We start from the raw sequence: 27282 nt of genomic DNA, 5'->3' as shown, positions 1-27282 counted from the left end.
GTTGAGTCCTTTTTCTCATAAAAACTCCCAGCATACTGAGCCCGTACCATGATTATGCCCGTCTCACAAGTGGCATCATTAGCCAGCGAAATGAGGGTACTGTACTGAGTAATATGATCCTTATAGTGTCTTTGCTATGTGGATAAAAACCCAACACTTACAACAAATATCATTAACAAAATAAGAACCATATATAGAAAGTCAAACAAAATTCAGGATGTTTTTGGGTTCAAGTATTTCCCTGAGAATCAATGATTATTTAATGAGCTGTGAAACAAGCTTATAATGGACCTTTATAGTGAAGTAGTAAGCACCAAATTATTTCAGCATCATTTCACAGTGGACCAGAGAACTGCTTACAGGTAACTTTTTCTATGAAGAGAGGTAGGGATAAATCTTTTTAGCAAGAGAATTAAACTATATGTAATAAAATATAAGAATTGTTTCAGGAATAAACTAATTTATATTCTTAGTTACTTGGAACAATCGAACAGATTCTTATGGATTTGGAGATGGTGCATTCCATTATCAGTTTAAGCAGATACATCTGATTGGCTAGTTGTCCATTGTCAATAGAATTAAGTCAGGTCAGTTTAAAATCTGACCACACTTGTTAAGAGGATACTTAATTTCCTGTGTTTAGGTTATTGATTTGAATTTGGAACATGGTGATGGCTACAACTGAGCAAACCTTGCAAAAATTTAAAACAAATTTGCCAGGCTTAAATTAGTGTCCTTTTATATTTACTTTATCTGAATATTCATGGGACTGTTCACCAAAGCACCAAATTTTAAGCAGTTTAAAAATAGTCAGGGAAGTATCAGATTTATTTTTGTGAATATTTACACTGGTAACTGGATTCTAAGATTCACACTCATCCAGTTCACTGACAAAACTCATTCACACTCATTCCAATCACTGACAAAAACCTATCCAACTGAAAGTATGATATCTGCACTGATATTACAGCAAAATACAGTTTCATGAGTACTGCCTCAAGATCTCTGTGAAGAGGCAAAGATTACATAAGAGTGGATATTTAATGACCATTGGTGCTAATGATGGTCCCGCTATATCAGGCTTGAGACACCTTAGCAGATGGTGTAAAGAAGCTTGCACTGCCACTGGTCTTACTATTTCTGTCTAAATAGAAGATTTCCCTTAGCAGGAGTTATTCTGGCAACCTTCATGTGTCCTAAAAATGTACTTTAAAAAAATCAGTGTAAGAAAGTACGAGAGTGTTTAATCACAGGAGTGATTTGTGAGCCAAATTAATCCTGAAAGCTATTACTTGATAGGAATGAGCTGGGTCAGAAAGTGGATTAAAGACCAAGATATACCAAGACCCACATCCACAAAGGGACTTAAGTCTTTGTCCCAGTTTTAATCGCCAGTACAATCCACAAAACCTCTGCTTAGCTAATGCCTGGACTCCCTCTGTGTGTAAATTTTGTTGTAAAAATTCCCTAAGCAGCTAGATTTCTGTCCAGCTGCCTATCTCCTACCTAAGCCGTGTGGATCCTCAAATCATGAGACGATAGCAGTTACTCCCCCTTTTATTGCTGTGGACCAATTCTGTAGGTTGTCTGAGCACACCTGACACCACACAAAATAGTGTGGGGGCTGACCGTGGGGAACAGGCAGACAGTCTCACAACCTTTAGCCCATTAGCTAACATACTCACCTGGAATGTGGGACAATCCCAGTTCCTTTCTCTCTGATGAGAAGTGATTTAAAGAGAGCTTCCACGTGTCATGGGTGAGTATCCTAAAGATCTGATGAGAAATAGTGAAATGGAAAAGAGTCCCATTCAATCACATCTTGTAAAAACTAACAGGTTTTTAAAATGCTTATATACAAATGCTAGAAGTCTAAATAATACTAGAGTGCCTTGTATTAAAGGAGCATATTGATATAACAGGCAACAGGTGGAATCAGGACAGTCAATGGGACATAGTAATATAAAGCTATCAGAAGCACAGAATGGGTCTAGGTGGTGGGAGAGTAGCACTCTCTGTGAAAGAAAGTGTAGAATCAAATGAATTAGAAATTTAAAAAGATCCAAACTGTACCATAGAATCTCTATGGATAGTAAATATCAGAGGGGTAACTGAGTTAGTCTGTATCTTCAAAAAGAGCAAGTCCTGTGGTACCTTTATAGGCTAACAGATATTCTGGAGCATCAGCTTTCCTGGGCAAATACCGCTTTGTTAGATGCATTGGGGGGGGGGTGTCCAGAAGAGGGTTTAAATATATGGGCTTATGAAAAGCATAATGGCAGCCAGTTGTGCTTTGAAAGTACTGCTTTCAAAATGTAGACTGGCTGTATGGATGCAGGTGCTTCAAAATAAGAGCTACACTTCGAAATTTCCTTATTCCCCAAACTAATTGGGAATAAGGGAATTTTGAAGTGTGGGGTTTATTTCAAAGTGCCCACCATCTATACAGCCAGTCTGCATTTCGAAAGCAGCACTTTCGAAGCATAACTGGCTGCCATTATGCTAATGAGGCACTGAATATGCATATTAGCACCTCATTAACCTGTTCCAAAGTGCCTCATTAACGTGCCTTCTGTAAGGGAGGAGCATGTATAGACACGGCCAAGGACAATAAGGCCCTTGTGGAGAAACAAAATTAATTCTTCGCAACGGTTTTTATGGCTGAGGCTGTGAGGGAGATTCCAAATCTTAGCCATTCTTAAGTGACAAAGCTGAGGAACTGTCCCAGGCTAGGTCTACACAGCAAAGTTATTTCAAAATAATTATCTTAGCGTCGACACAACACAACTACTCTTTCAAAATAATTTCAAAATAGCGGTTGGCTTATTTTAAAATTGGTAAATCTCATTCTACAAGGAATACTGCATATTTGAAATAGCTATTTTTAAATTGAAGCTATTAAGACAGGGAATAGAGCCTATTTCCAAATAAGCCATGGAGCATACAATGGCTCTATTTCAAAATAGGCTTTATGTGTGTAGATGCTGTATTCTGAAATAGGGAAGTGCTATTTTAAAATGCATGTTTGTATGTAACAGCATTATTTCAAAATAAGCTATTCTAGAATAATTTATTTGGATAATGTGCTGCTGTACAGACATCAACCTCAGACTGAGGTGGTATTAGAGGAGATTTTGTTACAAATTGATAAACTACAGAGTAATAAGTCACCAGGACCTGATGGCATTCATGCAAACCTAAAGGAACTCTGGTGTGAAATTGCAGTTACTAACTGGTTTGTAACCTATCCTTTAAATTAGCTTCCATACTGAGTGACTGGAGGGTAGCTAATGGAACTGATCGTAGACAGGAAACCGAGTAGGCATAAGTGGTCAGTTTTTAGAATGGAGAGGGGTATGTAGTGGTGTTTCCCAGAAACCTGCATTGGGACCAGTCTTACTCAACATATTCATAAATGATCTGGGGAAAAAAGGGTAGTTTTTAAGATGGCAAAACCATGAGACAAAATTGCTAAAGAGAGTAAAGTCCACAGCAGACCGCAAAGGGCTTCAAAAGGATCTCAGAAAACTGGGTGAGTTGGACACAAAATGGCAGATGAAATTCAATGGTGTTGATAAATGCAGAGTAATGCATACTAAAAAATATAACCCAAACTATGCATATAACATGAGGGGGTGTAAATTAGCTTTTACCACTTAAGAGAGATCTTGGGGTCATTGTGGACAGTTCTCTGAATACAGCCACTTAATGTGCAGCAGCAATTAAAAAAGCAAACAATGTTGGGAATCACTAAGAAAGGGGTAGATAAGACAGAAAATATCGGATTGGTTCTATATAAACCCTTGGTTTGCCCACATCTTGAATACTGTATGCAGATGTGGTCACCCCATCTCAAAAATACAGATTGGAATTGGAAGTGTTCAGAGAAGGGTAACAAAAATTATTAGGTGTATGGAACAGCTTCAACATGAGGAGAGATGAATAAAATGGTGACTTTTGGGGGAAGTGACAGATTTATAAAATCACAGCTGTTGTGGAGAAAGTAAATAAGGAAAAGTTATTTACTCCTTCCCATAACACAAGAGTTGGTGCCACCAAATGAAATTATCAGGCAGCAGATTTAAAACAAAAGGAGGTATTTCTTCACACAACACAGAGTCAACCTATGGCATTCCCTGCCAGAGGATGTTCTGAAGATCATGACATGAACAGGGATCAAAAGAGAAATAGATAAATTCATGGAGGATAGGTCCATCGATGGCTGTTAGCCAGGATGCGTGAGGCTGATGTTCCTACCCTCTGTTTGTCAGGGCTATGAATGGGTGACAGGAGATGGATCAGTTGATGATTTCTTGTTCTGGTCGTTCCCTCTAGGGCAGTGGTTCCCAAACTTTTCAGCATCATGCCCCACTTCTGATTTTTGAGAGACCTTCATGCCCCCCCCACCTCTTTACCATCATCCAACCCGCCTTTGAACCAAAAGTTCAATTCATAATGTAAAATAAACACACAGGCTGGGTCTACATGAGCCCCTTCCTTTTGGAAGGGGCATGTTAATGAGCGGGTTCAAAAGATGTTAATGAATATACAGCACCTTATTAGCATAATGGAGGCCGCGGTGATTCGAAAGTGCGGCTTTCGAATCACGTGTCGCCAGTGGAGACAGGGACCTTCCGAAAGGACCTCCCTGTTTTCAAAAGCCCCTTCTTCTTAACACCAGATTTTACCACCAGTAATGGCATTTTTATCCATTTAAGAAGTTTATCATAAATCATATTTATTTTGAATGTATTTGAAGAAGCAAAAGCAAATTAATTCTTTTAACTCTTGGATACTTTTCATAGAATGGAGAGCAAACCAAAGAGAGTTTGTACACTTTGATTTCATCAATCCCATGAAGTTCTGAGCAGCTCCTCTGAGGTGCTTAGTGTCTTTAATTCCTGATGATGGATAGCACTCAGCCCTGGCAACCTCATGTTTTAAATTCACTGTCCTCATTTACACCTCTTATTTCCCAGCTTAGACACAGAGGCTGTGTCTACATGTGCCCCAAACTTCGAAATGGCCATTTCGAAGTTTACTAATGAAGCGCTGAAATACATATTCGGCGCTTCATTAGCATCCCGGCTGCCGCGGCACTTCGAAAATGACGCGCCTCGCCGCCGCGGCGCATCAATTTCGAAGTGCCGCAGCTGCCCGCACGCTAATGAAGCGCCGAATATGCATTTCAGCGCTTCATTAGTAAACTTTGAAATGGCCATTTGCGTGGCCATTTCGAAGTTTAGGGCACGTGTAGATGTAGCCAGACAGAGTTTGCATGAACACAACACAGTAAATAAAGATGCTAAGAAACCAAAGAAATTAGAATTCCAGTATTGCTATATAGTGACCTCCCTGGACTTTGAGGCAGTAGTTTTCAAAGATATTGGCTGCATACTCCTTTCCAAATAATGCATATCCCCATCTGAGATAAGGCTATAATATAGCTATGATTAGCTTGCCAAGTCTTACTAAATAAAGTATGTTGCCCATCGTTATAGGATTTTTCTTGTGTACCTGAACAAGAGTTCACATACCCATACAAAAACACATACTGCAGGTTGAAAACCGCTGCATTAAGGTATTAATTTATAGGAACTCCATGGGGCAAATTAAACTCTCTTACACACGTGTAAATCTCAGAGTAATACCACTGACTTCAATATAACTGCATTGGGCTGAATGTGATGTAAAGGAACAGAATTTGACCCACCTGGCTAGCTCTTCAGCTGGTGTAAACTGATACACAGTAAACTCTTTCATATCCAGCAGCCCTGGGACCAGGAGGTTGCCAGGTATTCCAGTATTCTGGAGAAGAGAGAGGTATACCTAGCAATGCATAACACTAAAGAAAAACAAGATTAGATATTAAGAAACAAACAAAAAGGTATGCAGAGTACTCTACCAACCACAGTTGTATTGTACACTGTAAACATACTGTATTTGCTGTATTTATGTGTGTTTACTTTCACTATACCTCACTTATGGAAAACATAACTAAAATTTACTTATGGTTAAAATGCCAGTTATTTGAGAGTTCTAGATGAGAGAATGTTTGATATGAATGAGTTTACTGTATAAGCAACCTGTAGCTCAACTGATGTAAATAGAGATAAGCTGATTAAGACCAGCTGAGGAGCATCTCTTTAACGGTAATAGGAAAAAAATCAATGATAATATAAATGCTATCACCACCACCATCTTTATTTGAGGTTGTTACAGTCAAGAAAACAGATTCTTGCAATCTCAAGAACAGCTTTGGATTTGTTTGGGTCAGAGCTAAGTAGACATTCTCTTACAGACACTGTCCCTTCCTCTTAGGACTCTGCAGCCCACCTCTCTTCCTAGTCAGAATTGCATAACCTCCCTGAATATATTTTGGCTTTTAATCAGCTTCAGTGCTAGAACCAAGGAGGTGAGCCAGCACCATGTGGTCGCCTACTGTCCAGGGAGTCAGCAGGAACGCAAAAAATTGAACAGAATGTTGGGAATCATTAAGAAAGGGTTAGATGATAAGACAGAAAATATCATAATTGCAGCTATTTAAATCCATTATAAACCCACTTCTTGTATACTGTATGCAGATGTGGTTGCCCCATCTCAGAAAAAATTATTGGAATTGGAAAAATTTCAGAAAAAAGTAACAAAAATTATTAGGGATATGGAATATCTTCTATATAAAGACAGATCAATAAGATGCGGATTTTTCATCTTGAAAAAGAAATGACAAAGGAGTGATACAAAGATTAATAAAATCATGATCTATTAGAATGCTCATGTTCTGCATTTATTTCAAGACTCTTCCTAAAGCATTCTAGATACCTACAGGGATGCAATGACAGATAAAAGAGCAGGCAGACCTCCTTAGTACAGTTTCACTTCAGTAAGAAGATAAGGTGCAACAATTTAAAAAAATTAGATGCACACATAAAATCCAACTGGAGACTAAGAGAGCAAGCAGTACAAGGCACTCTTGCAGGGATTGAGCCATGGATTCAGTGGAAAGACTCCTATTGTATACAATGATTGGTACTTAACTATAATATTGAGGCGAGCAATTATGGTTATAGTTCAGTTGTACTAGAGCCTGTTACCTAAATTATAAAGGACAATATTTAAGCCACTAGGTGAAAATATTAGACTGATTAATCTTTTTTTTTTTAAATAGCAACAAATATAATACGAGGATAGAAGATGTTTCTTTTTTGGTGTGGGCTTATTTCAGTAGCCTTATCTACGGTTAGGACCCTATCAAATTCACAACAGTGTTGCTTATGTGAAATCTGGTCTTTCATATATTTTTACCATACAGTAAAATCCAATGCAGTTATCTGTACCACTGCAGATTCCAGATGAAGTGGGTCTTTGCCCATGAAAGCTTATGCTCCAAAATATCTGTGTCTATAAGGTGCCACAAGACTTTTTAAACAAGAAGTCCTGTGGCACCCTATAGACTAAAAGATATTTTGGAGCATAAGCTTTCGTGGGCAAACACCTGCTTCGTCTCAAATGCCAATATCTTTTTCTTTGAATCTTTTATCACCAATATCTTACATCTGTACAACATGCTGCTGAATACACGTTTTCAAGATGCTCAGCTTCGTTCCTAAGCTAATCGCTTTGCTTTTCCTGATCTTATCCATTGCCTTCAAACTCACTCTTGCTTTTGCTATTCTGGTCGCTGTTTGCGTCTTACAGTCTAGATCATGTTATGTTGCTTCCCAGATATGTGAACTTCTCTACGTTCTCTAGTTTGATCCCATCTACACTGATGATCTTTCCTATTTCCTTATGTCCCAATACCATTGGTTTCGTTTTATCGATGTTCATAATCAGTTTGTACTGCTTCCCTTCCTCATTTAGCACCTGCACTGTTCTATGCTTACTAGCTTCTCTTCATCTTCTTCATTGATAACTATATTATCCGTGAACCTCACGATGTTGATTCTCATCCCCATGCAGAGATACCGCTTCTAACTCTTCCTTGATCTTGTCCATCACTCTCTCTAGGTGTGCGATAAAGCTACTTGGCAATATTGGATCTCCTTGTCTTGATCCTCTACTCATTCTAAACCAGCTTCCCATCTCTCTGCATGTTCTCATCTCTGCCTCCTCATTGTCATTGATATCCTTCAATCAGACTATCCATTCCAAACAAATCCAACACCACCCAAGTCACTTTCTGATCTATACTGTCAAATGCCTTCTGAAAATTGACAAAGAAGTTGTAGATGTCCTTGATCTTTTGTTGAGCTTTCTCTGACATTAATGTTAGTGCCAATATCTGCTGTATGGTACTTCTATCTTTCCTGAATCCTGCATGCTCATCCGCTCGATGTTCTATCTGCAATCTCAGTCTCTGTCAGTATCATCAGCACCTCGCCTAGATGACTCGTTAGGGCAATAGTTCTGTGGTCCTTGCACTCCAGTGAAGGACCTTTCTTGTGTATTGTCACTAGCACAGACCTTGTCCATTCCTGAGGTGCCTTCATTTCTTTCCACGCTATGTTACATAGTATATTTTCTGAATCAGATTTTCTCCGCTGTATTTGATCATCTCTCCTGTGATCTTATCGTTTTCAGGGTTTTGTTGTTCTTTAGTCATTTCACTGCTCTTTCAACGTCCTTCTTCAAAGTATTATCAAAACAAAAAATCAGTCAAGTAGCACTTTACAGACTAACAAAATAATTTATTAGGTGAGCTTTCATGGAACAGACCCACTTCTTCTTACCATAGCCATATCAGAACAGACTCAATATTTAAGGCACAGAGAACCAAAAACATTAATCAAGGTGGACAAATAAAAAAAAATGATCAAGGTGATCAAATCAGAGAATAGAGGGGCAGAAGCTGGTGGGGAGGTCAAAATTAGATTAAGCCAAGTATCCAAACGAGCCCCTATAGCGACCCAGAAAATTCCAATCTCGGTTAAAACCACATGTTAAATGTGTCGAATTTGAATATGAAAGAGAGTTCAGCAGCCTCTCTTTGAAGAGTGTTGTGAAAATTCTTCTTAAGTAACACGCAAACTCTTTAGTCATTAACAGAAGGCCCACTCCAGTAAAATGCCGACTAACAGGTTTGTGGATCAGGAGTGTTTTTATGTCTGTTTTGTACCCATTAACTCTTTGTCTAGGAGAGTTTGAAGTATGTCCAATATACAAAGCATCTGGGCACTGTTGGCGCATGATGGCATATATGATGTTAGTAGAGGAACATGAGAATGTGCTTGTGATTCTGTGAATAACCTGGTTAGGTCCAGTAATGGCATCTCCAGAAAAGATATGTGGACGAAGCTGGCAGCGGGCTTTGTTGCAATGAGAAGTCCCAGGACTGGTGTTCCTGCGGTATAGACTGTGGCTGTTGGTGAGAATCCTGATAAGGTTGGGAGGTTGTCTTCAGGAGAGAACAGGCCTGTCACCTAGGGCCTTCTGGAGTGTGGCATCCTGATTAAGGATCGGTTGTAGGTCTTTAATAATTCGTTGCAGTGGTTTTGATTTGGGGGCTGTAGGTGATGACCAGTGGTGTTCTGTTCTTGGGTTTTTTGGGCCTATCTTGGAGTAGCTCGTCTCTGGGTATTCGTCTGGCCCTGTCCATTTGTTTTTTATTTCTCCTGGTGGGTAATTCAGGTTTATGAATATTTGGTAAAGTTCTTGTAGTTTTTGGTCTCTGTCAGTAGGATCAGAGCAAATGCAACTGTACCTAAGGGCTTGACTGTAAACAATGGATCTAGTTATGTGTGCAGGATGGAAGCTAGAAGGGTGTAGGTAAGTATAGCGATCAGTGGGTTTCCGGTACAGTATGGTACTGATCAGGCCATCCGTGATTTGTACTGCAGTGTCCAGAAATGTATCTCTCGCGTGGCATAATTGAGGCATAAGTTGATGGTGGGGTGCAGATTGTTAAAGTCTGGTCTTGCTCTCGATGCTTGGTGGAGTGTAGTGAGTCAGTATGGCCTCCTGCGGACTCAGAGACAGAGGAGGCTGTGCAGAGGCCCTGGTGGGCAGGCCCGGAGCCAGAGCACCAGAGGCCCGCCCCTCAGAGGGCGGGGCCCAGGGCTAGAAGAGCCAAGGGCAGGGCTCGGGACCCATTAAAGCCTGGGCCTCCGGGCAAGGAAGAGGCACCTGTACGAGCTCTCCGGTGCCAAGGGCAGAGGGCCTGTCGCCGCCTGGCCCTGCCGGAGGAGGAAGCCCCCAGCGGCTCCGAACAACCCCGGATCCAGATGCCCCAGGGGGACTACCCGGACTTCCCAGACCTGCCAGGACACTCACGCCGGTGGAGACCCCCCGCCTTAGAAGAAGCCCCAGGAGCGGTCTGCCCCAGAGTCCCGACGGATCCCTACAGCCCCCAGGCCCAGGATCGCCTCGGGTCCCCCGTGCTACTGCCGCCCGACTATCCCAATGACATTGAGATGAGCGACTGGCCGGAGCCCCTGAAGGTGGACAATCTGGAGGAGACCAACCCAGAGGGACCCCCTGACCAGATGGACTGGGACCTTCCGCCAGTGGAGGTAGAGGTAGGAAGTGGCCCGGGGAACGATGCTCCCGAACCCATGGCAGTGTGTTGCAGCCTGGATCCCCCACTGCCGTGGTCATGTGTGAGCGATCCCCAGGGCCCCGGGCTGGGTCGCAGTGGAGTGGGAGGGCCTGCGACCCCCTACCCCCTCCTTGACAGGGCCAGCCTGTGCTGGGCCCGTGCTCAAACCCTTGTGCTGTTGCCCCACCCCAAACTGAGGGCTGGGCCTGTGCTCAAACCCTTGTGTTGCTGCCCTGCCCTGGACTGAGGGCTGGGCCGGGATTTTGTTGCACTGGTGAACTGCTGCCCCACCCTGGACTGAGGGCTGGGCCAGAATTGTACTACTATTGTGAACTGCTGCCCCGCCCTGGGCTGAGGGCTGGGCTGGTACTGTATTGCAACTGTGAACTGCTGCCCTGCCCTGAACTGAGGGCTGGGCCGGTACCGTATTGCTATTGAGAACTGCTGCCCCGCCCTACACTGAGGGCTGGGCCTGTACTGTATTATAACGGGAACTGCTGACCGCCCCGAACTGAGTGCGGGGCTGGTGTTCTAACCCTTTTTGGGTGCCTCCTGCCCTAAGCCAAGGGCTGGGCGTCGCGGGACTCTTACATGGAGATATTGCTTTCAGTTCTTCCATCAGTCCCTCTCTGGTCCAACTGTTCTTTGTACAGATTGGGGATGCTAATATACTATTGCAAAAACTTGATCACCCAAAGCTGCATGAGTTTATTCAACATAATGTACAAAATGTGGGTGGCTTACAAAGTATACATAAACTAGGACAAAAAGCAGTCAAGTAGCAGTAAAGACTAGCAAAATAGTTTATTAGGTGAGCTTTCGTGGGACAGACCCACTTCTTCAGACCATAGCCAGACCAGAACAGACTCAATATTTATGACACAGAGAACCAAAAACAGTAAGCAAGGAGGACAAATCAGAAAAAGATAATCAAGGTGAGCAAATCAGAGAGTGGAGGGGTGAGGGGGAAGGTCAAGAATTAGATTGAGGCAAGTATGTAGACGAGCCCCTATAGCGACTCAGAAAGTCCCATCACGATTTAAATCATGTGTTAATGTGCCAAATTTGAATATAAAAGCCAGCTCGGCTGTTTCCCTTTCCAGAACGGTGCGATAATTCTTCTTCAGTAACACACATACCTTTAGGTCATTGACAGAATGCCCCATTCCATTATAATGTTGACTAACTGGTTTGTGGATCTGGAGTGTTTTGGTGTCTGTTTTGTGCTCATCGACCCTTTGTCTAAGGGAGTTAGAAGTCTGTCCAATATACAAAGCATCTGGGCATTGTTGGCACATGATGGCATATATGATGTTAGTAGAGGAGCATGAGAAAGTGCCCGTGATTCTGTGAGTAAGCTGGTTAGGTCCAGTGATGGTATTTCCAGAGAAGACATGTGGACAAAGCTGGCAGTGGGCTTTGTTGCAGGGAAAGGTTCCAGGACTGGTGTTCCTGGGGTATAGACTGTGGCTGTTAGTGAGGATCCTCATGAGGTTGGGAGGTTGTCTGTAGGAGAGAACAGGCATGTCACCCAGGGCCTTCTGGAGTGTGTCAGCCTGATTCAGGAGAGGTTGTAGGTCTTTAATAATTTGTTGCAGTGGTCTGAGTTTGGGGCTGTAGGTGATGACCAGTGGTGTTCTGTTCGTGGCTTTTTTGGTCCGATCTTGGAGTAGCTGGTCTCTGGGTATTCGTCTGGCCCTGTCCATTTGTTTTTTTACTTCTCCTGGTGGGTAATTCAGGTTTATGAATATTTGGTAAAGTTCTTGTAGTTTTTGGTCTCTGTCAGTTGGATCAGAGCAAATGCGATTGTACCTAAGAGCTTGACTGTAAACAATGGATCTAGTCACGTGGGCAGGATGGAAACTAGAAGGGTGTAGATAAGTTTAGCAATCAGTAGGTTTTCGATACAGTGTGGTACTGATCAGGCCATCCTTGATTAGTACTGTAGTATCCAGGAAATATATCTCTTGCATGTTGTAATCGAGGCATAAGTTGATGGTGGGGTGTAGATTGTTAAAGTCTCTGTGGAATTCTTCTAGAGCCTCTGTACCATGGGTCCAAATCATAAAGATGTCATCAATGTATCTTAAGTAGAGGAGTGGTGATAAGGGACGAGAGCTGAGGAATCGTTGTTCCAGGTCAGACATAAATATATTAGCATATTGTGGGGCCATGCGGGTGCCCATAGCAGTTCCACTAATCTGGAGGTATAAATTGTCCCCAAAATGGAAATGATTGTGTGTGAGAACAAAGTTACAGAGGTCAGACACCAGATCGGGTGTAGTGGCATCAGGGATGGTATTTCTGATTGCTTGTAATCCATCTTTTGTGGAATATAGTGTACAGAGCCTCTACATCCATTGTGGCAAGGATGGCGTTATCAAGAACTTTTCCAATGTTTTGTAATTTCCTCAGGAAGTCGGTGGTATCTCGGATATAGCTGGGAGCATTGGTGGCATAGGGTTTGAGGAGGGAGTCCACGAAACTGGATAGTCCGGTGGTAACAGTGCCAATACCTGAAATGATAGGGCGTCCAGGGTTTCCAGGTTTGTGGATTTTGAGAAGTAAATAGAATAATCCAGTGAAAGTCTGGATTTCTAGGTACAGGGCTTCCACAACTGTGCTCAGGCTGACATTATACACAAACAATGCCAAATGAGACACAATCTCAACTATGCTAAACGCCATGCTGTCCAGAGTCTCAAAAATAACCCAGACATCATAATCAAACCAGCTGACAAAGGGGGTGCTGTTGTCATCCTGAATAAGTCAGACTATGAACAGGAGGCAGCCAGACAACTCTCCAACACCACATTTTACAGACCTCTCTCCGCTGATCCCACTTTGGAATTCCAAAGGAAATTACAACAACTACTGAAGGAACTCCCTGCTGCTACACGGGACCTCATTCACTCAGACACACCATCTGAGCCGCAGCCTGGATTACTGTATTTACTTCCCAAAATCCACAAACCTGGAAACCCTGGACGCCCTATCATTTCAAGTATTGGCACCCTTAACACCGGACTATCCAGTTACGTGGACACCCTCCTCAAACCCTATGCCACCAACGCTCCCAGCTATATCTGAGATACCACCGACTTCCTGAGGAAATTACAAAACATTGGAAAAGTTCCTGATAACGCCATCCTTGCCACAATGGATGTAGAGGCTCTGTACACTAATATTCCACATAAAGACAGATTACAAGCAATCAGAAATACCATCCCTGATGCCACCACAGCCAACCTGGTGTCTGACCTCTGTAACTTTGTTCTCACACACAATCATTTCCGTTTTGGGGACAATTTATACCTCCAGATTAGTGGAACTGCTATGGGCACCCGCATGGCCCCACAATATGCTAATATATTTATGGCTGACCTGGAACAACGATTCCTCAGCTCTCGTCCCTTATTACCACTCCTCTACTTAAGATACATTGATGACATCTTTATGATTTGGACCCATGGTACAGAGGCTCTAGAAGAATTCCACAGAGACTTTAACAATCTACACCCCACCATCAACTTATGCCTCGATTACAACATGCAAGAGATATATTTCCTGGACACTACAGTACTAATCAAGGATGGCCTGATCAGTACCACACTGTACCGAAAACCTACTGATCGCTATACTTATCTACACCCTTCTAGTTTCCATCCTGCCCACGTGACTAGATCCATTGTTTACAGTCAAGCTCTTAGGTACAATCGCATTTGCTCTGATCCAACTGACAGAGACCAAAAACTACAAGAACTTTACCAAATATTCATAAACCTGAATTACCCACCAGGAGAAGTAAAAAAACAAATGGACAGGGCCAGACGAATACCCAGAGACCAGCTACTCCAAGATCGGACCAAAAAAGCCAAGAACAGAACACCACTGGTCATCACCTACAGCCCCAAACTCAGACCACTGCAACAAATTATTAAAGACCTACAACCTCTCCTGAATCACGATGCCACACTCCAGAAGGCCCTGGGTGACATGCCTGTTCTCTCCTACAGACAACCTCCCAACCTCATGAGGATCCTCACTAACAGCCACAGTCTATACCCCAGGAATACCAGTCCTGGAACCTTTCCCTGCAACAAAGCCCACTGCCAGCTTTGTCCACATGTCTTCTCTGGAAATACCATCACTGGACCTAACCAGCTTACTCACAGAATCACGGGCACTTTCTCATGCTCCTCTACTAACATCATATATGCCATCATGTGCCAACAATGCCCAGATGCTTTGTATATTGGACAGACTTCTAACTCCCTTAGACAAAGGGTCGATGAGCACAAAACAGACACCAAAACACTCCAGATCCACAAACCAGTTAGTCAACATTATAATGGAATGGGGCATTCTGTCAATGACCTAAAGGTATGTGTGCTATTGAAGAAGAATTATCGCACCGTTCTGGAAAGGGAAACAGCCAAGCTGGTTTTTATATTCAAATTCGGCACATTAACACATGGTTTAAATCGTGATGGGAACTTTCTGAGTCATTATAGGGGCTCATCTGTATACTTGGTTCAGTCTAATTCTTGACCTTCCCCCCAACCCCTCAACTCTCTGATTTGCTCACCTTGATTATCTTTTTCTGATTTGTCCTCCTTGCTTACTGTTTTTGGTTCTCTGTGCCTTAAATATTGAGTCTGTTCTGGTCTGGCTATGATCTGAAGAAGTGGGTCTGTCCCACGAAAGCTCACCTAATAAACTATTTTGCTAGTCTTTAAAGTGCTACTTGACTGCTTTTTGTTTTGATAGTGTATAGACTAGCACAGCTTCCTCTCTGTTACTAATAAACTAGGACAGGAATACCTTCCAAAAATTGGTGCTATACATTTTGAGGAGAGGAAGTCCCTAATTAACTCGTGAATCTTTTGCAATTATCTCTGATGAGTTGATTGATGAGCAAGACAACTACACACTGCATATTCTGTTTGATTTTATTTCTGACAAGGCTGAAGATGTACAGCAGGAAAGCTAACAACAGTGCTCACCAACTATGTTTACATGGATGCTGTTAATTACAGTACGGTTTCTCAAGCAATAATTAAAACCGTTTGAAAATACAGTGCAGACTATGATGAAGTATCTTCTTCATAAGGGATGAAATCTTTCAAATATGCTCTCCAAGGTCTAACAATTTCTCTTGTCAGTGAGGTCTGGAGATGTGAGTTTTGATAAGCTGTTCAGCTACAAAAGATCTTTGAAAAACTTTGATATAGGTAGAACATTGCAAACAGAACTGAAATCGGAAACAGCAAATTGCACTTCTCCAAATAATTCCTGGTAGGAATTCGTGGTTTCAGGCTTTACAATACCATACAGCTCACCTGAATTACTGTTCAGGGTTTGTCTCAGAAGAACCCACAATGGCACAGAAAACATAGGTTTTAACAGATGTTTTTCAGCCCTTCTAAATGACCATCTGAACGAGGAAGTTCAGTTTGTTACCAAGAATGCCACAGGACTGATGGATTCAATCATTTGATTCAAATCTGGACACAGCATAAGCCAACAAATCTTACAACAAAGTAATAATACAGGTCTGGGTTGAATCACTCCAGCTATGCTGAGTTCAATGCCAAGGCTCAGCAGATGTTTTCTTGTGTGTGTGGCAAAGAAATTCAAACAATATTACTGCTATAGGGAAGAATCAAGCAATACAGATTAAAGAAGTTTCAACAACCTGCAGCAGGATTCCTAAAGGCTGTGCATATTTTTGATCCTGCACAAAATGCACCTTTTGATGGTGGATTTAAACCTTGCTTAATGCAGCACCTGGCTTGACAAGAATTGTAAGCTGGACATTCCTGCTTAAAAAATATCATGAAAGATTTGAACTGTACCTTGCCAGTGCTACTGTTTTGGAACTCAGTGGAAGGTAGAATTCCTTGTCTCTCAAGGCTATTTTGGTCACTCTCTCATAATTCCAGTGAACTCAGTGGATGCAGTCACAGCTGTTTAAACACAGACAGGTATTTTCAATGCAGAGACAGGGAATTAAGAAAGACACAGTTGCAGGGTGCTTTGTGCTCAGATTCAGCCACTGACTTCCTTAAGTAAAGTGTGACATGTTCTTGCTTATCTTTTCACAATAGTTTTTGAGTTACTATTGGACAATTAATGACATTTGCAATCCAGAATGTTTTTAACCTGTTTGTGTTAGTTTAAGGGCTTTACATGTTTGTATTTTTCCATTTTAAAATACATATTCCTGCTCTGCTACAACACTGTGAAATTTAAGGTGTAAATATATGAAACTGTGAAATTTAAGATTTTTTTAAATGCTATGGCCAAGAAATTTACCAAAAATGGGCCGTGAACTTGGTAAAGCCCTATCCGTTGTAGAAAATTCCCTCCATGTGGTTGAACTTGTGCTTTCTGCAACTATGGAGCACTATAACCACATAAAAATAGTTCCTGAAAGCATTGCAGCTATCCCACAGTTCTTGTCTCAGGCAGTTCCCCAGAGAATTACATACTGTCTCTGGTATAGATCAGTGGTGGGCAATAATTTTGATGGGGGAGGCACTCTTAAGATTTTGGTAAGTGGTTAAGGGCCACACTTTTCTATGAAGGTGGTGTGGGGTCTTGGATGGAGGCTGGATGCAGAAGGGAGCTTGAGTTAGGGGACATAGGTGATGAATAGGGTGTGGCGTCTGAGAGGGAATTTGGATGAATAAGGAGGTTGTGACCTGGGGCAAGGTATTGGGGTGCAGGTCCAGGAGGAGAGATGGTGCAGGAGATGATTCTGGCCTGGGGGAGGGATATCAGTGTGTGTGCAGAGTTGAGAGAGAGTTGTAACCTGGTGTGGAGAGGAGGATGCAGTGGATTTTGGTGGTAACCTGGGTCAGGGGATTGGGGTGCAGGGTCTGGGAGAGGGTATGGGTGTACAAGAGAATTCTGTCTTGGGGAAGGGGTGCTTGAGCAGGTTGCAGGATCTGGGAGGGATTTGTGACCTGGAATGGGGGAAGGAGAGTGCAGAGGGTTTGGATGGTGATATGAGGCAGGGGATTGGGGTCCAGTGCCCAGGAGAGGATATGGGTGTATGAGAGAATTCTGGCCTGGGGGAGGGATGCAAGAGTGGGTTGCAGGGGCTTGAAAGGAATTGGGTGCATTGCCAGAAGCAGGCTCTGGCCAGGAGACACTTACGTAAGCAGCTCCTGGCCAACAGCACTCTCAGCCAGGCTTCCCTGCCTGCCAGCAGCCCCAGCCAGGGGCTGTTCTATGTGTCTCTTTGTGGTGTGCATACAATCAGGGAGCCTGCCTGCAGATATTCAGACATGGTGATAGGGCATTACTGCTGCTGTTGTCCTTCAAATCAAAGTCCTTGGCCCCATGGCAAGCTCTGTGTGGGGTAGTCAGGAGGGTAGATAGGATCTGTTAACTACGAGCTCCAATAGCCTAGGAGACAGAGACTTAGACCTCTCAAATCAACCTTCTGAGGGCCTGGAATGCTCTGGAGATCTTGCTGATAGCTCCATGCTCCTTGGAACCAAGCTCTGACCTCACACGTTGGCACCCCCAGATCCAACTCCTGCTATTGCTAGAGCCAGAGCTTAGCCAGAGATAACAAGCGCAAATAATATAAATGACTCAGGCCTTCCCCACAGCAATTTTGGCTCTCCCAAAGAGGCCACACTTAGCCCACTGGACGTTATTGGATTTTAAAATTAACGTGCAAACCATTATTGCAACCACTGTGCCAGGTTTTCACCAAATCTTATGCTAATTGGGCCAAGTCAGGTGTTTATTGAAAGCCGATAATTTGCCAGATCTGTTTATACTACTCATATAAGTGTTTCATTTTTATGTGTGGAGTTACAAGTATTGGCTCTGTGCTTGTAGTTGAAATTTTAGTTTCTGGGAGACCACAGTAGGAGGACTGGCAACCTACTGAGAGAGGTTCCTAGTCAGGTGAAGCAGTACTTGACAGAGAAAGTACCTTATCAGATTCCAATCCACATCTGAGGAATTTGGCAGTGGATGTGTAACCCAGAAGACAGGCAATGGGAGATTGCCCTAAAAGGACAAGGAGAGTTACTCATGTGACAGGCTCCATTTTGGATGTGCTTCCACAATGGGAGGAACAATGGAAGTCCCTCCACATTGGCAAGGGTATAAAGAGGACCCTGATGTTCCTCCACCTGAGTCTTCAATCCAGCTTACCACTTCAGGAGCATCTCTGCTATGAATTGAGCCTGGAAGGATTGCTGATCTGTCCTAGCATACAATGTACTCCAGCAACTTTAAGATAGCAGCTAATTCCACCAGTGCTGCAAGCCTGTGTCAAGAACTTTGTGATTGATGTACGTAAATTCATTGCTTTAACAATTTTACTCTCAACCTATTCTATCTTCTATTAATAAACCTTTAGATTTTAGATTGTAAAGGATTGGCACAGCGTGCTCTTTTGGGTGAGATCTAAGGTATACACTGACCTGGGAATGTGGCTGGTCCTTTGGGCCTGGAAGAACCTGTTCAGATTCGGTGAGATTGGTTTACATAACCTCTCATCTGTGTAAGGTGGGATACTAGATGTGGCACAAGGGAAGCTGGAGTGTGCAAGAGAATTGCTCATGTGACTTCTTGCTGACCAGTTTGGCAACAGAAACTTTGTGACTGGTTTGGTGTGCCTTTCAGAGGAAGACAACCCCCCCCCCCAGTTTTGAGCTGTAAATAGCCCTGGTTTAAGCAATTTGTCTTGATTTGGCTCTCTCAGCAGAGCCCAGAAAAACCTCCAGTATTACACCCACCACCACATTGCTATGATACTTCGACAGAAGGTGTAAGAGAACCCTTGTCCCCTGCCAAGGAAAATGTGTGGAGGTCCTTTATTAAGAGCTCCCATCTCTGCCAGCTCTGGCATCTAGGTCATTAAAGAATGTCACCCTGAGTGAAGGAGCCTTATTGTACTAGTGCCAAAACCCAACAAAGTACTGCATTGATTTTAGAAAGGTCAGTGTGATATTGTGGTTCAACACCTATCAAATGCTGGGGGTGGATGAATTATTGGAGGGGCTGGGAAATGTCAAACACATATAAATGTTGGCCCTTACCAAAGGGTACTGGCCTAATGAGGGCATCCCTGGAGAAGATGGCTTTCCATGCTACCTACTGCCTTTACCAATGTGTAACCATGCCATGTAGCCTGCACAGAGAGACCATCACTTTCCATTGACTGATGGATCAACTACAGTGATCCCACAAAGAATACAGTAAGGTCTCAGATTTTGCACAAGTTGGTGTTTGGCTTTTTCCCCTGCGGAACACATGTTCTGCAGCTGGAGAAGCAGCAGAAAGGTAAGTCCTGGACTGGAGGTGGTAGTTGGGGAGGGTTAATCCTGGCAGTGGGTTGGGGCTGTGGGAGGTGGGCAAGTGTGGGTTAAGCCTGGGGTGGGTTAGGGCTGCAGGGGGGTGAGGGGTGGAGTTGAGTGCAAGCTGTGAGCTGGGCTGCGGTGGGGTGGGGAGTTGAGCTGGAACCAGAGACATGCCTGGTTGGTGAGCCGGCAGGGGCGTTGCACTGGAGCTGCGCAGGGCGGGGTGGGTGGATGGGCAGCTTGTGAATTGACGGGGGGGGTTGCACTGGAACTGCACACGGCAGGCAGCTTGTGAGCCGGCGGGGGGTGGAGGGGTCACACTGGAGCCGTGCGGGGTGGCTTGAACCAGAGCTGCTTACAGGTGGTTTAAACTGGGCCGGGGGGGTGGGGTCAGCATCAGACGCATAAGAGTGGCGTTGCGTGCTCTGTTTGTGTACTCTGAGACCTTACCTTACTCTATGATGTAGGTCGTCCTCCCAATTGGTACTATGGATGACTGTATCACCTCAGTGAGGCTACCCAACCCATTGAGAAGGTGGGAGTGCCTGAAAACTTGACCAAATGCCACCTGTGCCAGAAAGAAGTAACGTTCCATGGGTATGCCATTGGGCAAGATGGCTACAACCCTTGGAGGATGAAGCAGAGGTGCTAACCAACTTCCCAGCCCCTTCAGCCAAAACATGGTGAGGCAGTTCCCTGGACTGGCAGAGTACTATAACCACTTGGTTCCTGGCTTTTCCCAACAACTAACTCTAAATCACCCGTCTCATGAAGGTGCAATGGGCCAAGTCATGTGAGGTGTGACAGAGTCTTCCAGACTTTCAAAGTCAAGCTTATTTGGAGATCCATTCTCTTTCACCCTAATTTTGCACAACCATTTTTCGCTTAGATGGATGTCTCAGACATGAACCTTGGGACTATATTGTCTCAAGAGGTAAATTGTGAAGAACACCTCATGTTGTTTTTGAGTAGGAAGCTGTTCCCTAGAGAAATAAACTACTCAACATTTAAGAAGGAAGAACTGGTACTGAAGTGGGCCATTAAGGCCCTACATTACTTCCTCTTAGGAAAATTGTTTTTACTTGTCATGGGTCACTCCTCTACATTGGCTAAACTGGATTAATGTCCAGATTCAGAGATGGAACCTGCCTCTATAACCCTATGACTTTCAAGTGTTCCGCTATACAGGAAAGGTACGCACCAACTCTAATTTCTTCTTGTGGGAGGGAGGAAGAGAGCAAGAGCTAAGCTCACTGCATGATGGTAGCCTGAGCGGTAGGGAGTGTGATGGGGTATATGAACCCCACACTATTCAAGTGAGGGTTAAACAGTTGATTTGGACACAGAAGGCCATACCATGCCCCTGCTGAGCATAATCATCAGTGGAGACAGACTTCAACAGGGAGCAATTCAGCTCAGTCTCCCAGGCAGAGCAGTGCAGTCCAGCATTGTAGCCTGTACAGAAGCTGTCAAGGCATCCCTAAGCCAGGACCAGACCCTACGCTTAAGTCACAGCAAACCCTTCAGACAATGGAACTGTGGATGACAAACCACCACAGATGATGCATCTGACGAAGTGGGTCTTTGCCCATGAAACTTATGCTCCAAAATATCTGTTAGTTGATAAGGTGGCTTAAGACTTTGGTTTTCACAGATAGAGGGAGACCCTCTAGAGAGTGGCCTGAGAGAACTGCAAGACATTAATAGCACCAGCAGAGGTTTGACAGCTGGGGTAGGAAGTGCCCCATGGAGCAGGCATAGGGGAATCTCTCTCCTTGGCTATGAATTTTTAATTATTGTTTCTTTGGGTCCTGGGTTGGATCCCAGTGGAGCAGGGAGGGCCTGAGTTCCCCTACCTCCTGGTCACTGACTCTTGCTGCCATGCCTCATAATCCACAGGTGGTATTGCCCACCGTGGTCTCAAACCTTCCCTGACCCTACTATGAGTGACTACAATCCCCCAAATGTCCATTTTCCCACCTAACACCATGCAGCCACAGAGGATCCTTGCTCCTTAAAGGAAAGAGGGGTGATGAATGGCTGGTGAGGCCAGTGTGGGGAGAGAAATAAGCGGATTTATTTTAGCATAGGCAAATCATGTTTCAAATACAAACAAGGGGTGAGGCTTCCTACTACTGCATGGGGAAAGGGCAAACCAAACCTATCTCTCAGTTTAGCATCCCCCCCTTTGAGCAAGGCAGGGAAGAGGGCTAGTTCAGTGGTTTGAGTATTAGCTTGCTAACCCCAGGGTGGTGAGCTCAATCTTGAAGGGGCTGTTTAGGGATCTGGGACAAACACTTTTTTTAAAAAAAGGCATGGTTCTTGGTCTTACCAAGGGGTGGGGCTGGACTTGATGATCTCCTGAGGTCCCTTCCAGCTCTATGAGGTGTGTGTGTGTATGCTCATACAGAGGATGCAGGTTTTGGTTCTCTGTGCCTTAAATATTGAGTCTGTTCTGGTCTGGCTGTGGTCTGAAGAAGTGGGTCTGTCCCACAAAAGCTCACCTAATAAACTATTTTGCTAGTCTTTAAAGTGCTACTTGACTGCTTTTTGCTTTGATAGTGTATAGACTAGCACGGCTTCCTCTCTGTTACTATTCAGGATGCAGGTTGTGTGAGCAGGCAGCAGGCCAGCAAGTCTACACCTTCTGGTTCTCGGCTGCCAGGATGTTGTGGGTAGCCCCGGATCTCTCCCACGTGCCCTGTCTCACAGAACGGACCGGGATTTCCAGAGGTGATGGAGTGCAGTCCCCTGCGCTCACAGCAGGCCCAGTCACCCTCCCTGACAGTGGTTTTTAAGCAGATATAACACGCTGGGGAAGGGGCGAGCCGGAGTGTCAGAGTCCCGCAGCCCCGGCCTGGAGGGGACGCTGGGGTCCCTCCCGCTTGCTGGCACCCCTGCACGCCGGCCGCGCTTGCTCACGGCCGCGCACCGCGTTGACAGCCCCCGCTCCCGCTGCTGGGGGGAACGGCAGGGAAGTGTGTCACTGGGTAAAGGGGCGGGAGCGGCCGCGGCAGGGGGCGGAGCTGCCCGCCTAGGGGGCGGAGAGGGACGGGCGCTGCCCAGAACTCAGGGGGAGAGGGGGCCCGCGAGGGGAGGCGGAGGTGAGTCACATGGTCAGTGCCGCACTCCGTGACTCTCCCTCTCTGGCTCAATCGCTTTTGTTGTAAAGGGGAGGAAGCCGAGGAGCAAAGCAGCAGCAGCACCCGCCCTGCAGGACACCTCCCCAGCCAGGCTCCCCTGCTGCTGCTGCTGCTTTGCTGACACACGCACAGGCGGGGCTGGGGCAGAAGGCGCCTACCTGCCTGCTGTAGCCGGCCGCCGTACTGTGCCGCTCGGCAGGGAGCTTGCGGGCACATGTAGAGGGACAGCGGCCGCACGAGTGGCGGGGAAGAGGAGAGTCGGTCACCCACGGGAGCGACCCCCCAGGCGGGAGTTCCAGGGTCCTCGGTAGCGTCTCGTTGGAGGAGGAAACTATGGAGGTCAATGCAGGTAAGAGACTGGAGCCAGGAGGCTTGTGTGGAGGGCGGCGGGAAGTTCCCCACAGTGGGTGTTCTGGAGGAAGCGGAAGGGCGCTGGGTTGATCCCCGCGGAGACCTGTGGCTGGGGGCGGGGGGGTGATCCGCGAGCCCCATGTGACTGCGGCGGGGCGTGTGGCAGTGAGGTGAGCGGCGACGAGGCCCTTGGGGGCGGCTGTCACCGTCACGGTAGCGGTTTAACCAGCACTCGCCCCCCCCGCCCCCGTGGTGGGGGACTAGACCCCGCTGGTTTGGGCGGGGGCTACTCCTAGCCCGGGACGTTGTAGTCAGCCCGCTGCTGTTGCCCTAGTGCTGTAGTAGCAGTCGGGGAGCCTGGGTTGTTGCGGCTGACGCCCGCTCCCCCTCCCGCCCCTTCCCTGCGGATCTTGTGGCCGGTGCGGTGCTTGCCCTTCCTCACATGGACCCGCTTGCCGAGCCATGTGTGTCTTCTGTTTACGTTCCGCGCTGCGTGCCCGCTCATTGGCTGTGCGGGGCTGTGACGTAACAATTGCATAATAAGGCTGGGGCGGGCTGGCGGGGCAGCTGTCGGCGCCGACACGTGAGGAGGCCGCTGTTTTGGTGACCTACATTCACCCGGGTGACGGGATGGGGGCGCGCAGGGACACGTGGGGCAGAGGAGGCTCGATCGCTGCGGCGCTCCTAACCAATCCCATTGGATCGCGCCGTTCTGACTCCGCCCCCGCAGGTGTTCCAGAGTTCTAACGTGACCCTTGTGGAGTGAAAGGCGCCGCTTTCAGGCGGGGAAGGATCTCGGCGTGTGGCCACAACCTTGACACGAGGAGGGCATTGTTAGAATGCCACGGCAGTGGGGCTGGTGTGTGTTCTGCCGTGGAGGCCGGGTTACCACCCCCTCCTAGTCACTCTGCTTATGTTACAGGGGTCTCGTTTGCAGGTCATGGGGGCTGGACGGGGGACTAGGAGGGGAGCATGGGGCGAGGGCGAAGGTACTGCTTTTGCACCTGTCTTTATGTCGCTCCTTCCACAACCCCGTGTCTGCCTAGTGGCCTGAGGAGTAAAAGAACTAGGTACTTGGAATCCTTGAAGTAGGGTGACCAGGCAGTATGAAAAGTCAGGGTTGGGAGTGGTAGGTGTATTAGATGCTTGTATAACACAAAGCCCCAACTATTGGGACTTTCCCTATGGATTTGTCACTGCCAGACCTGCCCTACGTCAGGGAGGTGGCACTAGCTCCCTGGAACATAACATCTTGTATTTCTGTGCCTGCCCATGTGATTGGAATGAAGACACGTTTAAAATTCGCCTCACGTGGACAGGCTTTTGCAACAGCAGGACTGTAACAGGTGGAAGAGGGGGGCAGACCCTTTTTGCTGATGGTTGTGATTACGTAATGAGTGCAAGTCAGATGGTTGGACATGTCCAGATTACAGCATGTAACACAAAAGGATCTGGGGTCCCGCCTTAACGTATGGGAACTATGATGTTTGTCTGAGCTTTGTCAAAAGGTTGGGGAAGGGCGGGGGAGTTCTAGCTTTACAAAAAGAGCAGATAAGTAAGGATGCAGTGGTTCGTGCCTCCTCCCATGAAATAAATTAAGTGAAAAGCCTTGGTTTTATTATTTTGTATACAATAGTGGCTTATTATGTAACATTTCCTGTGGCTCTAGTGGAAAAGATTGGGCAGGCAGTACTTTATGAAACAGAATTAAATTGACTTTGGAGGGATCATTTGCTGTGCTAGCGGCTAAATAGCCCTTGTTGTGACTGCTTCCAGAAATTATTTCAGCAAGAGCTGATGATTTAATTTTCAAGGCTGTTCCTTTGCCAATAGAATGGGGGCAGGGGGGAATTTTCTTTTTATAGTACCTAAATGTTATAATTTTCTACAGTAGAAAATTTTCATAAGAGAGAGAAGCGTCAACTTTCTTCCTCTTGCCTAAAGTTCTCTGACAAAAGTTTAATAATGAAAATAGTTGAAATGACTTGAATTATAAAGATCACAGGAAAATACTGCAACAGTAAGGGTAAAATGGAGACTGGTACTAAAATAGCACCTTGGTAGGCTGAAATCTTTGCAGAAAAAAATCTCTGCTGAAATTTAAATAACAGTGGAGTCATTAATGAGTTACATAACTTCCTGCTCAAAACACATGCTCACATATGTACTGGTGGTAGTATATCATTTGGAATTCTAAATTTCTTTCTGAATCCTTTATACATATAACCGAAATGAGCATCCAGAACTAGTTTCACGCTGCAACAGTTCAGTTTAGGATTAAATAAAATTGTTCTAAATTAGCAAATTCTGTTTTCAGATGTTTGCTGCACTGGCTGTACCATACAATACGAGGGTTTGCTGTTGCTTCTGGGAAATGTGTTTTTTGTAGAGATGGGTTTATCTGAAATGCAGAGAGCCTAGTGCAATGATGTCCAACGGGAATTCAAAGATTACCACACATGGTTGTCGGCCTTCCAATTCACCACAGGCCCCTCCCCCTACCCACTCTAAATGAATGCCCTCCCCTAGCACACTCAACCCCCACTCTAACAGTATATTTCAGTGACTCACCAGGGTCACAGGAGCTGTGCTGCTCTGGGCCGGGGCCATGCTGGGCTAAAGGCCTCTAGTGCCTAGGCATCAGGAGCCACATGCTGAGCTGCAGTAGGTATGCAGCTCTAGCTGCCAGAGTCACAGGAGCTGTGCCAGGGCAAAAGCCACAGGGACTGTTGCCACCATGCACTTGTTCCACCACGTGGTGGGGTGTGTGCGCGCACAGAGCAGGTGGCCTTATTCACCACACCATGGTGTTTCATTCACCATCTGTGGCAAATGGTCAGTGTCTTGGACACTGCGGGCCCAGTGCATGTAGTCAAATAGAAAAGAATGTTGAACTCTGACCAAAGGATTTCTGAGGAGCCATGGACTCTTCCAAGATGGCCTCAATTTTAATATGTTTTTCAATAATATGACAGGTCAGCAATAAGTCCCTAGTATACAGAAATAGTGAGTATACACAGGAGGTGTTAGATTCTCAAGGAAAGTTTTGGGTACGTAACTGCCCGCGTCCAACACTTAGGCACCACTAGCATTCACAGACTGAGCAGACTGCTGCCTCGTTCTCCTGTAGGCACATCAAGTCCCCTGGCCACCAAGGTTTCTATGGGTGGGCATGCACAGAGCTGCCTAAGGCTAGAAAATGCTGAGCAGTTTAGCACCTAACCCAGGCCTAAGCTTCAGAAGCATTCACAAACAAGGAATTCCTTTGCCTTTTCTCAGCTGTTGAGCCCAATCTGGCAGCTGTGTTCTGAACAATCCTGCCCCACACAGAAGATCCAGAAAGAGATGTTCTTAGATTCATCTCGTTCAAATCCCTGTTCTGTCTGCTGTGGAGCAAGGACTTGAATCCGAGCCTCCACCTGCCCAGCTGAGTGCCTGAACGACTGGCCTACTCAGTGTTCTGGGGTGGCTGTCTTTCAGGCCGTCCCAGTGAAGTGGTTCTACATTGTGTAAGTCTCTGCTCCAGTCGTAATTCCTTGTTGAGCATATTGGGTGTCTGTGAATTCCTTTTTAAGCACCCCTCCCCATGTGTGTACAGCGAACTCAGTGTGCACCTAACTCAGGCTTGTGAATTGAACTTGGTGGAAAGATGCAGGTCGCCTTTGTGAATCTAGCCTTGAGTCTTTTGGTTCTGAAAATGATATTTCTCTCCAGTAGTCCTTGGATAGGTCCTATCTTCCCCCCACATGGTCAGGGGAGAAAGATCAGTTCCGTAGGGTGTGAGGATAAATTTTTCTTTCACTTGAGGAGACGTGATTGTTCCTTTATGTTAGTGAGGTCAGCTACTTAGTGTTTGGCCCCGTAATTAAGGAGTAAGATCTGCTCAGACTGGCATTTCACTCTCTGTCTGGTTGCACGT

The 27282-nt window shown here is 45.4% G+C and overlaps 1 protein-coding gene and 1 long non-coding RNA gene across 2 annotated transcripts in view; one reads left to right on the top strand and one right to left on the bottom strand.

Annotated features, from left to right (window-relative positions):
- Nucleotides 1-355: 355 nt before the first annotated feature.
- LOC142007891 (uncharacterized) lies at nucleotides 356-23295 on the bottom strand. The gene is made up of 5 exons (XR_012644025.1): nucleotides 23171-23295; nucleotides 16396-16506; nucleotides 5714-5845; nucleotides 1686-1776; nucleotides 356-372 (listed from the first exon to the last, which is right to left on the bottom strand). It is a non-coding gene; the product is annotated as an uncharacterized LOC142007891 (long non-coding RNA).
- The window catches only part of NR1D2 (nuclear receptor subfamily 1 group D member 2), a 26857-nt gene continuing 22592 nt past the window's right edge, over nucleotides 23018-27282 (top strand). The window contains exon 1 of the mRNA XM_074984459.1: nucleotides 23018-23361. Coding sequence (XP_074840560.1) covers nucleotides 23346-23361 — 16 coding nt within the window. The 5' untranslated portion in view covers nucleotides 23018-23345. The remainder of the gene's footprint in view (nucleotides 23362-27282) is intronic.

Source organism: Carettochelys insculpta, chromosome 2, assembly GCF_033958435.1.
Source record: "Carettochelys insculpta isolate YL-2023 chromosome 2, ASM3395843v1, whole genome shotgun sequence".
NCBI classification, from domain to species: Eukaryota; Metazoa; Chordata; order Testudines; family Carettochelyidae; genus Carettochelys; species Carettochelys insculpta.
Note: the sequence above shows the minus strand (reverse complement) of the source record. Positions and strands in the feature narration are given on the sequence as shown.